The 19087-nt window shown below is 30.6% G+C and overlaps 1 protein-coding gene across 1 annotated transcript; it reads right to left on the bottom strand.

Annotated features, from left to right (window-relative positions):
- Positions 1-1697: 1697 nt before the first annotated feature.
- On the bottom strand, positions 1698-9250 carry LOC131852889 (ankyrin repeat and LEM domain-containing protein 1-like). Its single transcript, XM_059203628.1, has 7 exons — positions 8933-9250; positions 7997-8158; positions 4918-5150; positions 3649-4501; positions 3087-3313; positions 2214-2474; positions 1698-2126 (listed from the first exon to the last, which is right to left on the bottom strand). Exons 1-7 carry the CDS (start codon positions 9064-9066, stop codon positions 1762-1764), a joined length of 2235 nt encoding a protein of 744 aa, XP_059059611.1. The 5' UTR covers positions 9067-9250; the 3' UTR covers positions 1698-1761.
- Positions 9251-19087: the final 9837 nt, after the last annotated feature.

The following is a 19087-nucleotide window of genomic DNA, read 5'->3' as shown; positions in this document are numbered from 1 at the left end:
TGGAAACCATTTCATTATGTAGTAGGAAAGATTCGGTAACGTACAAATTAATTACAAATATTATTAAAAAATTAAAGCTTATTTCAAATAAATTATAAATAACAAAGTGAAATACAATATATTATCGATACAATACAAATATATCATAACAAACCATGTTCCATTACTCTCACTGTTGGGTAGCGAGTCTCATATATAATAATAAATATAAACAAAAGAAAGATGTTGGTCTACTGTTAATATTATCTTAAATTCTCAAAAAATATCTGAAGGAATGATTAAGAAATAGTCCAATAATAATAAACAGTCATGACTGTTATTTTGTTTTGGGTAGTCAGAGGCAGTCAATTCTCATCGTCAATGGTGAATCGAACATTTGACATGCCCTTCGTTGCGTATATTAGAATCATTAATTCTTAAAATGCATATATAGTTATAACTAAAAGAAAAAATACTGTAATTATACCTTTAAATTAAAGTAATACTATAACGTGGTCATTTATTACTTTGGTTAATTGGTTGTTAATTGCAGTACAATTATCAATACTAATATTATAAGGCTTTGTCGTCTAATAATCGGAATACTGTGGGTTTTGTGATGGTCGTTTTACCTTATTAGTCGCTTTTAACGGACATAAAAAATATTTTTCCATTACGAATTAATTATTATGGAGCAAATAAATATTATTGTCTACGATACTACAAGCTATGTACGCATATAAATTACAAATACTGATAAGTGCTAAAGATTGTATAAATCTAAAATTGAAACCTTATCACTTTTAAACTACTGTCATCGTTGTATAGAATTTTATACATCATCCTTGTTATGAAAACATCACACAAATTATTAATACCATTAGCCATTGTTCTCTTTTGTTCTTTACCTTCGTGTTATTTTCTTGTAAAATGGTGACAAAAAGTTAGTTAGTAAACAACTAAAACCTTCAGACGTTATTTTAAACGTCTGAAGGTTTTAGCTGTTTACGAATATGTATACACATGTCCCTGTTGATACAGGGACATTTATAATGATAATTTATAGCTTCTCCAACCATTTCCAATTCTACCCTGTACAAGCATCCTGATCAGCATTTAATACTTGGATAATGAGTTCACATAAACTAATAAATATCCCGCAATTAAAAAATTATATTACCCTATTTACATTCACAGAGAATATTACCACGAAATCTATCATCAATTAAATAATCATTTTATATCATCAAACAGCTAAATCGATAACGTAAATAGGCAAGTAAATTAAATTAAGTACAAATTTAAAACGATATTTATGAAAAAATACTTTAAAATTCTAATAAATACCACACAATTGCATTTAAACTATATTAAGGAATCCACATGGATTTCCCACTGTCTGTTTTAAACCTACATACCTACATGTAGCATTTCAACAATTTGGTCGACGCAAATCGAATGAATGACGAATGTCAAGTCAAGAAAAACTATGAAATACACTAAAATTATATACAGGTACTTTTTGCAAGTAACTTTTAAAATAGTACAGGATTTTTTTTTCTTTTTTATGGTTTAAAACTTTAACTTTAGTATTAAGTTGTGTTAAGTATAAAATAATAGTTTGTCATGTAAATAAAAGTTTAAAATCAAATAAACCTCATGATCAAACTGAGAGATATTTTTTTATCACCAACATAGTGACAGTTAATACAATGTTATAATACAGTGTACTAAGATTTGTTGAATACCTTCAATTAATTTTCCTAATGGTAATACAATAAATCAGTCTATATCGCCAGGCCTTAATTGTCTTTCGCCTTCACTGAGGAATATTTGTAACGCCTTGTATAGTAAATACAATCCGAGCATTCGCCGCTCTTTTAAAGGCCAAGACGCGGCAACACCGTAGTAATTACCGCATTTTAGATTTTTTAAGTTAGGCAACCCTAGAACGTCGATCATAGCCGCTTCGTATGTGTACGCCTCAGCTGGTATGACGTTCTGGAAAATGTGGAGACATATGACGCCTACCTTGTGTGACCAGATGTCCAGAATGTGCTGGACTTTTTTGTCATTTGACGAATTGAAGTCGCGTTTCCAGAGAGTTAATGCTTGGTATAGATGAGAATATGGTCTTGATCGCTTACCTGAAATGACAAAATATTTTTTTAATCCCCTTTGCCTTTGCAAGTCAATATGTGTATTTTCTAGTTAAAGGAATACTTATGTCTTACCTTTGCCAACATAAAATATAGAATTGATGAATGTAATCCATGTCACATGGTCGGGCTGCTTGCCAGATTTTGCTGGTAGGTTGTCAGTAATTCTCGGATCCAGGAGTAGATAAGTAAAGGAGGTTTTTGCATTGCCCTCTCTCCATTTTTTGTTGGGATTTGCAAAATCTGCTCGGATTTTATTTTCTAGTTCTATGTATGGACTAAGATTTTTCAACCAGTCATGGTTACTAAGTGATTTCTCCAATTCGATGCTATAGGCTGGAAATCGTCAAGGTCGATAATTTAAAATACACAGTATTTCAATACACCCAAAATCTTTCCATAGAGAATATTGAGAAAAAATATATATACCATTGTAATGGTTAGTATACTGGCGCCTGACCTAAGAGCAAGTAACCCTGTCTGAAATGAACAGCACCACAAACAACAGATTACAAAGGAAATAGTTTTAAACTGTCTATATTTACTAAATTTATGAAATCATCACATGGTTTATTCCATCTATATAAACGACTCGAAAATATTTTTTATATTTTGTACTATTTTTAAAATCCATAGTTTTCATCATTATTACATTTCAAATTATGATACTCTTCAATTATATATAATGTATACTTTTATAAAAGCTGCTGTAAATTCTATCTATATATATATATAAAAGTATATATTATATAGCTAACTACTGTTTAATAAACATACCTTTGTTGAGGTAAGTATGAACATTTTTACTAGGTAATTTAAATATATTTAACACCATTTCAAAAATTAAAAATCATTATAAAATTAATGTAAACAAGTACTACTACCTATCTAATTTGTATATAAATTAAAAAATGTCAAAAAAATGTCAGTTTAATAAAATGAACTTACTTTTTCCGTGGTTGCGTACTATGATCGGGTTTTTCTTGAGTGCCTGTAACTTTTTCAGATATAATGTTCTAGTAGAGTCCTGTATGGGGCCCGGTCTGAAACCAAGGCGAATCAGCTCTGCTCGTAAAGTGTTATTGTCGTATTGTACAGACGGCGGGAGCGAGGATGCCACTGATAGGATTGTTTGATCCACATTTGTGGTATCAGCTCCATCTTCTAGAGGAAGACTGGAACAATTTTGAATAAAATGTAGTGCATATATATTAGATGTAATATTATGTTACCTGTAATATTAGTAACAATGAAATATTAAATACTAATGCAATTTTTTTTATATAAAAATTTGTCTTTTCATTACATTGTATTAAAAGCTTTTATAAGTCTATGATTTTATAAAAACAGGTTTTTACATATATCAATTTCTCTTTCAAACCATATTGAATTTGGTGCAGTTTACATTGTCATACGAAGAATTTCTTCCAAAAGGCTTATATGTATAATACAAGCATATAGCTATACTACTGTTATATACATTTAACATAAAAAAAATACTAGAGCTTACACTATCGGTGAAACTAGTAGTCTCTTCTCGATTAGCATTACATCTTCTTCTTTATCCTCGTACTTGTACTCCTCCTGCATGCTTGCAATCATTATGCTACCGCCAGAATAATTACTGCTCACACCACTACTAGCTGATGATCTCCTGGTATTCATACCTCTCACATGAGATCTTGATGGATCACTGTTACTACTGAATGACAACCACTCATTTGTTCTATTCTGTGCGACAGCCAGAGCCTTGTCTAAATTTACTGATCTATCATCAGATATTAATGACTGTGAATTGTCGAAAGTTAGCAAGTGATTCTCAGTTTCCTTACAACACACTGCCCTCTTTATGTTTGTCCTTGTATTGTAATTTTTATGAGTAATATTGTTTGGAGATCCTGGTAATGAGAAGTTCTCATAGGTAGTCATGCGATTACTCCTACTACTACTATTATTATTTGAATTCGATTTTGAACAACTACAGTTATTTCGGTCCATAGTTTTGTCTAAAGGTTTTATACCGCTTATATCCACTTCATATGACAGTTTCTTTGATAGGCATGTCTTGAAACTACTATTTGTATCATTGAATTCTTTCCGTTTTGAAACATTTAGATCAGTGTGATCTAGTGTCGTGTTTTTGGTAAAGTCACCTGTTTTCCAAGGTGCCGATTCATTGTCTAATAAATATGTATCACCAAGGATAGTGGGATATAATTTGTTTACAACTAAACTGGTTTTCTCGCACCAGTCGCGTACCATATCAGACTTTCTTGAAGCTGTTATATTAAGATTACTTAATCTTTCTTCTATTATTGGTTCATACTCTGCAACCATTTGATCGGTTTCCACCAATACTTTCTCTGAAACATTAAAATAAGATGTCAACCACTAATATATTAGGAGCAATATATAAAATATATAAAAAAATTTAATACCTCTTTAGCTTTTAGGTTCACTGAATAAAAAAGTTTATTATATTTACAATAAAAAATTAATCAAAAAGTAAAAGTATAAAAATGGGTAGATATAATGTAGTAGAAATTACTAATACTTTGCAGTTTCTGCAGAGGTACATAAAGCCTTTGGGAATGACAATGCGTGATATCATTACAAGATTAAGTTTTGCTGGTGTTTATGTATATAAAAAGATAGTTCATTAACTAGTTAACCATTAATTACATTAAAAACATCTTTTAAATGAGATGATTTAATTTATAGCTTGATATAGTTAACACAATTGTAAATGATTGATATTAAATAAACTGTAAATACATACCCAAATTTAAAGTATAAGCGCATTTCGAACTTAATGAATCATCCAGTGGATCTATTACATTATGTAGATAATCATACACATCCCACTGTTCTTCTCTTGCGGCATAGTCAAAAGCAGAGTGTCCATCAAAGTCTCTGCGAGAGGGATCACCCCCGCATCCTATCAACAGTTTCAGGTTGTCCACTCTCCCCCATATAGCAGCTATATGAACTGGAGTAATGCCATCATCATTGCTAAAAGAGTAGAAGAATAGAATAGAATAGAAAATCATTTATTCAAATAAACTTAATTTAAGCACTTTTGAATAGTCATAACAATTTGTTTTTTATCTACCACTCGTTCGGAAAGCTGTCTCATCACAAGAAGAACGAGCAAGAAACTTGTGTGTTGCTCTTTTAAATAATCCTTGTAAGTTTACATTTACAAGTCGAAACGTGTGAATACAAACTACCAACAAGCACTAATTTTTGGGTCAAATATAAATATGCAATAAGATTAAATCAGTCGTAGTGATAAGAGCAGACCAGTCCCTACAAGTAGCACTCGTTCACGAGTATGACGGATGAGCCAGCCATCACTGCGCTCGACCATATTTTAGCTTGACCCGGCCCAAAGCCACATGTCTGGACATTTTAGTGAGCATGACTAGAAGATTAGTTTATTGTAAAAATATAAATAAAAAAGAAATATATTATTTTTATAACTATAAAAATAGGTATTAAGATAGTCAATGGTATTACATAAAACGTTTATACAGCATGTGCTGTATAAAAGAAATGTTTCTTTATTGTATATTAAAATTTATTATTACTAGTCACCAGTAGTCAGTGGTCGAAATTCAAATAATATTAAATACAAACTATACTAATCTATTCTCCATTTGACTCCTGCATTGAACTACAGTGGACCCCAGGTTATCCGACAGATTTTTCGGTTTCGGATAGTTATTCGCAGGGCACTGTCGGACAATCAAATTTTCAAACTCCTCCATCAAATTTCGTAAAGGGGGATATAAAGCTTTTGCTCCATATATTATATTATAGATTAATATATAATTATTGTACATTAACATTTATTATTATAAAGGTTTCTTAAGGCTTAATAACACATCATACTCCTGGTATTTAATCTTTGACTAAGGTATTATTAAGGTATACATTAAGAGGGGCTAAATTTTATTTATTGTCACCACTAAAACACAAAAAACTGTTAACTAGCTGAAATGTTGAGACTAGGGTTCATTTCCGGGAATTCTCGAACCGAGAATTTCATGGGTTTTGTTCCCGGGAAATCAAGCTCGAGAAAAGTCGAGAACTCGAAAATCATGTACCTATATAGAAATTGCCCTTTGTTTTGTTGCGTGGCGGTGCAATAATTTAAGATATTAACTTTTTTGTTTTCTTTCATGTTATTTTTTTATTTTATAGAAACTATTTTATTATTCTATTTTGTTTTTTTTTTTTTTTAAATAAGCATACAAAAATGGTGCTGTCATTATAAATATAAGTCTGAATAATCAGGTCCTAAAAAAATGAAATTGGCGTTTTGTAAGGGAATAACTTGAAGTATGTTTTTTCAAAATATAATATATTTATTTAATCAAAGTATGTACCATTTCTATTTATGCACTTTTGCCTTTTGTTTTTGCACTTTGGACTGCCCCATCGGAGTTTAATTTTTTCCCTTGCAAGAAGTTATCTAAATTTCGAAAAAAAATGGTAATCTGTTGGAGCAAGGTCCGGGAAGTACGATGGTTGTCTTAGACATTCCAATTAAAGCTCTTCTAATTTGGTAACTGTCTGTTGTGCACTATGTGGTCAAGCGTTCTTGGCGATTGACCAGTCTCGGTTGTTTAGCAGCTATCTAGCTTTTCCATCATGATTTCTCAACTGTTGACAATACACATTTGCCGTAATCGTCTGGCCAGATTTAAGAAAGCTGAAGTGAACAACACCGGAAATAGTCCACCAAACGTTCACAAGTAACATTTTTTGAGCCAATTTTCGCTTGGGGCAGGCTTTTGGTTGGTTCGCCAGGGTTTAGCCATTGCAATGAGCGTTTCCGATTATCGTACAAGATCCACTGTCCATCACAGAAAATGATTTGATTTAAAATCCATTCATTATTATGCCGGTTGATTAATGTAACGCAGCAGGCTACGCGCGTTTGTCGATTCACTCCATTGAATTCATGAGGGACCCACTTTTCAAGCTTTTTCACCTTCCCAATTTGCTAAAGGATTAAAACAGTTTTGTCACTAACACCGCAGCCTGCAGCTAACTCGGACGGGTTTGCGATGGGTCTGCTCCCACAATAGCCTTCAATTCTTCACCTTTGATTCCGTCCGCCCACGGAGATTGCTTTGCAGGTCGAAATTTCCAGAACGAAAACGTTGGAACCAAAAATGCACGTGTTTTCTTTTGCGAGACCACTGCCATACACATCATTAATACTTCGAGCCGTTTAGCACCGTGTAGCACTGGTGCCACAGCGGAACTCGTACTCATAAAATGCGATATTTTGAGTTTTTCATTTTGTATGCTGTGAGTGACCCAAAGTGAATAGCATAGTATTCCAAATAATTTGGAAATGGAATTCCTAACCGAGGAGATATTTGAGATCCAAGTATATATACAAAACGTTTCATATGTAAAAAAGCCTATTAAAAAAAAAAATTAAGTTTTTATATACTCAATAAAAGTTTAATTTGATAGTTTTATTTGAGAGGAAAACCACTGATAATATGACAATATATAAATTTCTCGCAAGAGATAAGTTTATTTCTCGAGACAAAATTGAAAAGCGTCATGAACCCTAGTTGAGACACAAATTCATTATTTAACATAAAAATATTTGTGATAGGACATACAACTTTTTTAATAATGTGCATTAAAAGTGAAAGTTAAAATAATACTAAAAAATGGAAGTTTATATGAAATAAGTACATTTATCCATTGATATAGATAATGATGTTTTTGTAGATAAAATGTAACTTGTAAGTACCAATGCATTACAATGCCTCAATCACTTATAGAATTACAGTTAAATGTATAAAACTATTTAAAAAAAATAACCTTACCATAAATTTGGATCTCCACCATGTCTCAATATAATTTCAGTGCACTTTTTCGATTTTTCTATGGGGTCTATGCCCACAGCTAGATGTAATAATCCAATACCTTTGCATGGTACAATATCATTTATTGTTACTCTGGTCCCTCTCAAAAATGATTCCACCAATCTGGAAATCAACAAGCATAAAATTCACAATAAAATTGTCCACTACTGTTATTCCATAATGTATGCATTATTTGTCAATTCACACATATTTTAATTTTTCTTGTCATTTTCTCTAGTAACAAACTAAAATATAAATCTGAGAACATTTAGCATACAAAATATAACTAAAAGTTTTATATATTCATATTTTGCTTATAATGTTTTTAAATATGTTTTACTATACAATTACAGTTATTTAATATTAATTTAATTAGAATCAATAAGATTATGCGCTAGTGCTACTGTACAATTGTACAGCCATTTTTCTTTCATCTAACCTTTTCTTTTATGGGTCAGGCAATAGTAGTTAGTCCTTACAGCCTAAACGTGTTTTAATTTTTTAATTCATATCCTATGAGTGTCAGACTTAATTTTTTTCAGAATAATCTAATTTTGTTTAAAAAACAAAACACAAATACTGCACATTATGCAATCGTTTTTAAAAACTGACAAATTCACAGAGTTACATAATATTATCTGATATTGTATTGATATCTAATACGATATCTACATTAAGTTTTGGATATAGGAAGTATGACTCATCTTATACTGTACACTTGTTATTGTATTGCATAATATATTATGCACTTACTACTTATCAAAAAGCAATCGGAAAACACATGATACATTTGTAGAATAGAAACCAAATAACTGTAGAAAAAAGGCAAGAGTTTTTTTCAACCACACGCGAAGTTTTAAAATCGAAGATACGTATTAAATAAAAACGAATACATACCTGATATCTCCGCATTGGATTAAGTCGTATAATTTAAATAAATCGCGGTACGTTGTACCCATGACTGTAGTTGTTAATAATTTCAGTATTTCTTCATTAGTGGTAAGAAAGTTTTGAGTATTCACATGAATCATTTCCTGAGTAATCTTGCCGGTTGCTTTCACCTATATATTACATTTTGACAAGTGTTAAACAAACACTATACATTGTTAATACGAAAATAAATATAAAAAACACATTTCTTATTCGTTTTTCAAAATTTTTAAATGTTATATATTTTCAAATTAACGTCAAGTTTGCACTTCCTGCCTTTGTTTACGTTTGTTTTGTTTGGCTGTCAAATACTTGGCTGTGGTTTTGGCATTATGAAGTTTGTTGCGTTTCGTTCTACGCACTCATTGAGTATTTAATTTTTTTTAACAGTCTGAGATTTTTAACTATAAATAGGAGTATTTAATTAGTAATTTTTATTTATTGTAATGGTTTTTAAATAGTATTCAGTTATAGCTGGCAATCATGTAGCAATACAAATTGTGAAAGAAAAAAAAACACTAGTCACCTCCATCTATCAAATGAGGCGCGGGAACTTTCAAAGCGACTAAAGAGATTATATTTTATTGAGTTTTTTTTAGTCAAAACCAGTAAAGATGACGAAGAGGAGTAAGAAGCAAAAAAGAAGAGGGAAATATCGGATGATACATCCGATGATATTAATTTTCTATCTGTAATCGGACCTGAGGATATAAGTATAAGGCATTTCAAATACCAGATTAAAAAAAAATACATTGTATTTATGGAGAGTACATAATATCGGTGATATATGATGTCCTTAGCTATATATAAAAAATATAATAAAGGAGTTAAGCAATTAAATAAATTTAAGATCGGCGTCATTTTTGAACGCCCCGGTTTGATGCAGTTTTTAATAAAAAATTTCTAGACGGATTTAAATTAAAGGCAAGTATACCAGCTTCAGCCACGGAAGTAACTTAGTTCAGCATGTTCCTACGCATCTATCGAACGAACAAATATACTCTAATATAACCAGAAAAAATATTGTTTGTGTACGCAGATTCATGAGGCGTATTAAAGGTGATGATAACACCTTTACAATGCAGCCAACTAAAACCGTCTCCATCACATTTTCCTGTCCTGTACTTCCTGACACCGTCGACCTGAATAGTTGGCGCTTTGTGGTGAGGCCTTATATACCTCCTGTAAAGCAGTGTCTTAAATGTTTAAGGTATGGTCACATCGCTAAGTTTTGTAAGACACAAATTCATTAATCATAATTTCAGAAACTGTTCGGCATAAAAATATGTTGTCATGCAATGGTAATCATATATATTTCATCACAGTTCCTATTAAGAAAAAGAAAATAGTAAAAATAAAGTACAAAGTTATGCTGATATTGTTAGAGAGAAATCATTTCCTCAATTACTAAAAACCTGGAAATTTATATCCCTACTTAATGACCAATTTTAAATACATTTAGAATCAATTGTTAAAATTATAACATTGAATAGAACCAATGTTTTATAAAACAAGTTCTCCTAGTTACAGATAAAAAAAACCCAGATTAATCTTTCTTTCTTTAATTTTTTATTTCTTTATGGACCATATAGTAATAGTCCAGTGGACTGCACAAAGTGTAGTAAGTAATCAACAAATCTTTACACATTTTCTATTGGAGAACAATATTCATATTGCTCTGATATCACCTACTATAAATTAAATATTAAAGGTTTTAACATTGTTAAGATGTCTAAAGCAATTTTATTTTTATAAAATTGATACATATAGTGATGATTCCTTACAGAATATTGCAAAATATAAAAACACAGAAATGTCAGTTGTTAGTTTTATAGCCCAAATAATTGTAGTCTTTTAACAAAAATAAATAGTAATTTCAATAGTATTCCAGAACATTTTTGCTGGTGATTTTAATGCTATCACACAGCATGGGGTTCTATTAATGCTCGTGGTCGTGACATTCTTGAATGTATTGATGGTAACAACTTGGTCATCTTAAATGATGGTACCTTACAGTAGCACACAGATGGCAGAGTAATGCAACCTATATTGCATCCCCTTGTTTCTCTTGCTTCAAATTGGATGGTACATAATGATCCCTTAGGTAGCTACCATTTACCTGTAATAACAAAAATAGTAATTAATAACAATTGCACTCCAGAAAGATTATCAAATTTCATAATTACAATCTTAAGATTGGACCATGTATAAGAATAGTTTGTTACAAGATTTTACACTTTACACTTATAGTAATTCACCCCTGCAGTGTATACTAAATTAATTGATATTTTCAATTTAGCTCTAGACAAAAGTTATATATCAAAATCAAAATATAAATCTACAACTGATATTCATTTAAAAATAAAAGGATTCCATTACAAAATACACTAAGATAACTAAAAGTATTTATTTTATCAGAGGCAAATTATATTACATTTAAAAGGTTACAAGCCAAAAAAAAATTAATAGTTTTTAAATAATTTTTGTTTTAATATACAATTACAGTTATTTAATATTAATAAAACTTATGTATATAGTCAGATTTCAAATAAAAATAACTGATTTCAGATTTTCTTAAGAAATATACTCCTGACACTGTCGAGACCCAATTTAAATCACACATTAATGAAAATAGTAACAAATTAAATTATTTAAATAAACCCTTCACTTTTTCTGAATTCAATGCAGCCATATCTACAAGAGATACAGCATTTGGTCTCATACATTTTAAATTATTCATCTTAACCTAAAAATATTGTTCTATGTATTTATAATGCACTGTGGAAAGAGTCAGTTATTCCTTCCGATTGGAAAAAAGATTGTATTATTCAATAAAACCAAACAAAAATGCAAATGAAATAGTTCTTACAGACCCAAACCCTGACGCATGGGAAAAATATTTGAGCAATTTTAAAACAAAGATTATCCTATGAGAGTGCCAGACTTTTTTTTCAGAAAATCTGCCTCTGAGAGTGTTATCATCTCCATATTGATATATTTAAAAATGCAATGAAAACACAATAATGTCAATCATCACATTATGGAACTTGTTTCTATTGGTATACCTGGAAAAATTATAAACTGGGTCTATAACTTTTTAAATGGTAGAGAAGTTTTTGTTAAAATTAACAAGCAGTTAATAATATTTTCTTATATGTGTGTCAAGGTGGAATACTTAGTCCATATCTACATTAAGTTTTTTAGGATGTCAGGAATTTCAATTTGCAGATGAGTTATATACTTTTCATCTTATAAAGACTAAGTACTCATTGTTATTGTATTGCATAATATATCTAAAGTAGTAATATTTTCTAAAACTAATAAATCCTACAAAAACATTAAAATATTATATAATAATTCAAAACCTATTACTGCTGAATTAACACATGAAAAATATTTGATTATTTAATAAAGAAAGCATTTAATATTATCAACTGTATATAAATGTGAAAAAGGTACAAATCCTTGGTTCAGCCACTTTGAATATGTTTTTTTTCAACCAAAACGCTTCATAAACTTGAAGTACTTCAGAATAATAATCGAAGATACATAACTATTAAATAAAAACGAATACATGCTGTATACCACCATTAAACCTGAGATTCTGGTACCAAAGATTCATCTTAAAATTATTATCCTTTAATTTACAAAAGCTCAAACATATTACTTCTTTATCCCCTTTCTAATTATAAAACAGTTGTATACCCATGATTTCTGACTAATCAATATTGATAATACAAAATTCACAAAAGCAATAGATTTTGGAATTGTTACTTCATTTGAAAGTAAATTTCCAAAAATTAATATTGTAATTGACTCTGAGTTAAGAAAACAAGAAGTTTATAACAAGTTGTCTACATTCAACTCATCAATCCATATTTACAGACGGTTCTAAAAACGAATCTTGCCGGTTTGCTTTCACCAAGTATATATGGAACTAGAATACATAAAGAATTTGATTTTTTCAGCAGAATCTTTGGCTATAAATGCACTTTGTTATATAAAAGATGATACATTGTTTAATTGTCACAGACAATAAATATAACAAACTACATTATAAAACTTATATCATAGTTTTTCAAAAATTTTAATTGGATGTTATATATTATTTTATTATGGACACCATCACATATTGGTGTTTTTGGCAATGAAAACGCAGATTTCCTGGCAAGAACTATCACCAACAATGACATTGGCGTTGTCAAGGATTACGTTTGTTTTTCTATAGTTTACAAGAGTTTTCGTTAAAAATGGGTTGAACAATTCTCGCTAAAGACCAAGGGTAATTGGTTTTACTCTATTAACAAAAATATTAATTCCTCAACCTAGTTCACTAAATCTAGAGTTTATAAAAACCGGAAATTTTACACACTCCTTATTTTTTGGTCACGCTAGATTCAATAGTCATTTGTGCCGAATGAAAATAATTGATTCAAATGCATGTCAAGATTTTTAACTATAAAGCAGTCAGTAAATCACATTTTTTCGAATGTTCCGCTTATAATATTTTATTTTATTGATAATTTACTGAACATTTACAAGGTTTTTTTTGAAACATATATACATATATTTATATGTTACCTCGATATCGATAAAACTTTAAATAATTGATACAAGGATATGGACTATATAAGACTTAAATTTTGAACACGAATGAAAACAAAAAATAAACATACATAAGAATTGGCCTTTGGCCTCATCACTTGTTCAAAAAAAAGTTTAAAACTAGTCACTTTGCCTGTTCCATCACTGAAAAGGAGATCAAATGAATTTGAATTTGGAGAACAACACTCGAGCTATTTCTTCACAGTTCTATCTATATAGATTTCAACTATCATTATTTAATTTTTCTTTTAGGGGTCCCTTTTTCACGACAGTAATTTATTGTAGTACAAGTATTAGTACAAGTAAATATATATAGTATTGATTGGTATTAACAATATAAAACAATATAAAAAAGAACTTTCAAAGTTCTTTTTTCGAAGTCAGTCACAAAATCAATGAAATGTGTCTTTTATTGGACTTTCTTGAGTATGCAGAAAAAACATGTTTAATCGCAGTTATCAAATTAACTGACTTCATTCCTTGGACGGAAGATCTCCGGTTCGAATGGGTTTATTAACAGGTTCACATTATAATTTAATTATTACAGTCCGAACGACTTCTTCATCTATAATGTGACGAGTTATATAAATATTTTAATAGTTGGCGATGAAATAGTTTTCCCGCCTATTTTAACAGTAAAAAAATTGTTTAATGAGGGAATAAAGTAGGAATGATGCACCTGTTTTCACCAACGGTATACGCTAGCGTAGAAGCTAAGAAGACTAGTTATTAGCCCATAGTATCAAATTTACTATGAATTAATCTCATGATGATTTTCAGACGGTCTGCGTAGAAGTCAACCTAATATTGCAGTCATTATTAACAACCCCCACACTTCCTTGTAGAAATTTTGAGGGTTGCCATCTCAGTTTAAGCATTGTTATGGCGATTTTAAATAGCTTATTTATATTTCCATATATTGAGGATTCTACAGATATATTTATGTAACTCGAATAGCAAAGAAACTAATGGGCTACCTGATGGCTAATGGCAACGGTCGTCTACATACAACATGCAACAACGTAGCATGATCTTTCATCGCCATATCTCTGTTTAAATCTAAACAGCCGCTGCAAAACAACTGCCAAACTGCTAAAACAGTTGAGTCATATATCTACGACTTACTACTACTTGTATGTTAACACAGAATTGCATGTAATAAATGTAGATAATATAAATTAATGGCATCGTAATTTTAATATTAAGTAAAAGTTAAGTGAATAAAGAAGTATTCTATTAATTGGCGGCCACCATGTCTAGCTATTTACACTGACCCGCGGACACTCGCTTTATGGGTTCGATTCCTCGCATCATTCAATAATTTGTATTCATGAGTATGATTGCCTGATTGTACGCGTATTTTCTATGTATATTATGTGTGTATTTACAAAAAAGATACAGAAATATTTCATCAGTAGGTACTTTTAAGACAAGCTTGCTTAGTTTGGGACTAGATGCCGCTATATTGTGACTTACGATTTTGTTACTATTAATATACATATTCCTGATAAAAATGCCACTAACACTACGATTCAGGTTATACTATCTTTCTGTTGCATTCACTATTTTTTACGTTACTACATATTTACGTCAGTAATCTCGATTTTTCTCAGCAATTACAAACCATTCGGGGCTGATATTTATGTATTTCTAGCATCTCTCTCTCTCATCTGATTAAATTTCGTAGCAGAGAAAAAAATGCCAAAGAATAATTTTATAAAACAGATTTACGTAGTATAATTAAACGGAACTGATTTAGGTTTACTAGCTTGAAAGATCGCATTACATGCTAATTAGGCGAAATCCATGTTTTGTTTCAAACCGTAACGACAACCCTACGAAGTAGGTCACATCAAAATATGTTTTGGTTCATTCCATTCCTTACGATCAGATTGACTTGTCAATCAAAGTAAGTGAGCCGATCAATCTAATCTCAAATATGTGACAAGCTGTTTTTATTTTTCAATAAACTGACATCTATGTACTATTTGGAGAGTAGAGTACATGCTTTTCTTATTCATGACCACTTGGTTTGGGGTCAGTGACTCTTATGTGGGTCACATTTGTTTATTAGTGTCCCCTTTACCGTTATGACTTCAAGTTGTAGTTATCTTAAATTCAAAACACATGGATATTATCATATCATTTATTTAGGGTTGCCTCCACTATTTATTTGTTTTGTTATTAGTTGCTGTTATTCACCAAACTTTGGAAAAAGTAGACTCAATGGGTATCTCAGTCTCATTTTAAGCAGCTGCAAAGTCGCTTTATAATCTGGGATTTGGTTGAAGAGTGAGATGTGGCAGTGAAATTGCAGGATAGCTAGTAATTTCTGCGCTAGAGTGGGTTGGTGTGTTATGGTTATTGAATGCATATATACGTGCATAGGTCTTCACAGTACCTATGCACGTATACAACTTTATATAGTATACCAGCGGTATTGCTGGACGGCGTCTTCGCTATCATACTGTAGTTTTTTATAATGGGATGATGCACCCGCCCGCTTCTGGGTGTGGTCAGATCAGTTCAATCGTGGCAAATTCATCAGGGATTAAACATGAAGGTTTCTAGAGGGAACCGCGTGTAGTTCAACCTGACATGGTACATTACTAAATCATACTATATTGTATTCATCATAATTTATAAATACTACACGTATACATTTTTCTAACATTTGGACTAATCTATCAATAAAATCAGTAAAAGTAAAATAAATTTAATTCGTGACAACCCTTTCATCCGTAGCGGGATATGCCTATCTGTCATTCTATTACAGGATACAATACCCACCCACAGCGTGTGTAGTGTGTATAGGACCTAATCTATTTAGAAAAGTAACTTTCTCCATCGAATAAACTTTTATGCAGCATAGGTACATACCTCCTAACATTGCTATTATCTTATTTCAATATAAGTAGGTATGAGTTTTTAAGTTTGTGTAAATGATTTGAATTTATATAGAATATCTAATTTAAATTATTAGCACAGATAACATAATATCATTAGTCTCCCTTCCCTTTCATTGTTTTAATGTTTTTTTTTTGTGTTTGTGTAAAGTACAGACAAAATAATAATAAATCTTTATTCAATTAAACTTTTTACCAGATATACTTTTTTATTTTGACGCTGATTATGAACGCAAGCTTGTCGCAAAAATTAAGATCAACAAACTTGCGTGTTGCTCTTATAAATAAATGTTGTTCAGCATTACATTTTTAGGGCTTTTGAAATATGTAATCAATTAGATTTTTTTTAATTTTTAGTTTATAATATTGATTTATGATATTGATTCTTATACTGACCTGATGATGAGCGGTAACCGTTGCATGTAAGCATCAAGTGCTCTTCATACTGGTCTTTGGGCTTCCTAAAATATGGCAATGGCATATGCAGCTAGGGACTGGTCTATTCCGATAATAGTTATCGGAATTACTGATTTATTTTGTTAGTCAAGTAACTTTTTGTTTACTTATGTCAACTTTATTATTTGGCAGTTTGTATTCACACAAAATCTTACAAATATAATGCCTAAGAACATTTATTTAAAAGAACAACACACAAGTTTCTTTCTTTAAAGGTGGATTCAACTTGTGCGTGAGGTTCCAGAGACCGAGAATATAAATAATAAATGTTAGATGCCTTTAAATGTTTAAAGACATCTAACATTTATTATTTACACAATTTATTAAATATATTGTGTTTAATTAAAGTATCTACACATCCGATGAATTTGCAATGTGACTCAGGTGGTATGGTTGTGCTACTAGGTGAACATAAAATTTGATATAATGTTCTTTCACGCGATTATCGGAGGATGGATCAACTTGGGGAGAACATGCTTCTGGAGACAGCCTGCATTAGTTACAGCTTGCTTATTTTCTTCTTTTTCGTTGACAACTTAGCGCGTACTAGCTGAGACACTAAATGTAATTTCTAATGACATTTATGTTATAAACAATTAGCAAGGAATTAATTCTTCTGCAATAATGACGAAATTCGTTAATAGGTATTTATATGGAACCCGAGAGTAGTTTCATTCTATTAAAAACACTATTGACGAATATGAGCAACCCTTTGTGAAATGGGCTGACAAGTAAGCATGGAAGAGATGGAAGCGTTCATAAAACAAAAGAGAATTTTGTTCTACAGATATTATGTAAAAAATGCATAGCACAAAAACGTGTTGAAGTGGAAATAATTGGCTTACACATTATAATCCTATTCAATTGTTGATCTATGACGGAATTGATTCAGTGTTACTTAATGGCCGTTTGAGCTAATATAGCTATTAATTAATAGCACAATAGAATGACTCGATGATAATATAAGTAAACGATTATTTTCGCATGATTTCTGATGACTTTGTACACAATAACTACTGCAATCTTATTCACATGGTTATTTTTGTTTATAAAGTATACTCTGGTGTATAATTAGACGAGTTTGAAGTAAGGTCAGTTAGCCCATTGTGACGAGTTCAAAGAATAAACCAGGATAGTTTCCAGGGGGAACCGCTTGGAGGTCAACCTAAGACGATATAGCTAGTATTGAGGGCATTAACATATACTAACAATAGTCTTTCCTCTCCTCACTTTACCTCAGTCAATATGTTATAGGTACCATTTTCGCGCATGTCAAAGTGATCAATAAATGAGTGTGCGTAAAATACAAAATATACCACATTATGCCTTATGTAGAGAATTTATTGCTTACGTTGTCTATATGAAACATAATTTGCAAAATTTACTATAGAATAAAACAGATTTCTTTGTTACTAAAGTTTTCGTAATTTCTAAGTATTTTCTTAATTTATATCTATAGGAATATTAATGCTTAACGATGAGATGAAAATGCATCATAGATCGGATATTTAATTTGTTAAATATGAGATATATGCATTTTCATTTATAAATAAATATTACATCTATGAAAAAATATAATTATATTACTAAAAAGCAATAAAATTGCAATTCCGATCCTATTCCGATTGGACAGGAAAATCAAAGTATTTTTTTCTATAGGTGTTTAACAGTATTTTAACTACAATTCCTCTCTCTCAAATTAGCTATGTCATTAAAAAATATAATTTTTATATTATAATTATATATATATTTATAATCTATATACAATACTAAGTATGTACCTATATATTACAAATAAAAATAAATATATTACAAACACAAAAAAGGTTAACTGTATATTAACTACAATCCTTCTCTCGTGGATTAACTAATTCAATATGTGTATATTTTTATTTGTAATAGGTACATATCTACGGTATATACCTGGTATTCCATATATACATAGATTACAATACATTATTTTTTATTTAACATGATAAATTCTGCTTTAAAAGTTTCTCACCCATGTTTATAACCTCGGTTTCTGTTTCCCTAAGCCCTGGGTCGCAGTAATAGCCAGGGCATTCGCATACTAATGCACTTTGTTGTTATCTCATGGCCAGAGAGGATATAGAGGAGTAATGTAGGTAGACTCGATGCAATGTTGTCGCTCGAT

The sequence above is a fragment of the Achroia grisella genome, unplaced genomic scaffold, assembly GCF_030625045.1.
Source record: "Achroia grisella isolate CSIRO2021 unplaced genomic scaffold, CSIRO_AGI_Agris_v1 utg869, whole genome shotgun sequence".
Taxonomy (NCBI): Eukaryota; Metazoa; Arthropoda; class Insecta; order Lepidoptera; family Pyralidae; genus Achroia; species Achroia grisella.
The sequence above is the reverse complement of the archived record's forward strand: the minus strand, read 5'-3'. Positions and strand labels throughout refer to the sequence as shown.

Coding starts and splice junctions, on each gene's coding strand:
- LOC131852889 (XM_059203628.1), bottom strand. CDS start 9,066: ATGATTCATGTGAATACTCAAAACTTTCTTACCACTAATGAAGAAATA. Junction 3,314..3,648: donor CTACTAGTTTCACCGATAGT/GTAAGCTCTAGT, acceptor AAATTGTTCCAG/TCTTCCTCTAGAAGATGGAG. Junction 2,127..2,213: donor TATATTTTATGTTGGCAAAG/GTAAGACATAAG, acceptor TTGTCATTTCAG/GTAAGCGATCAAGACCATAT.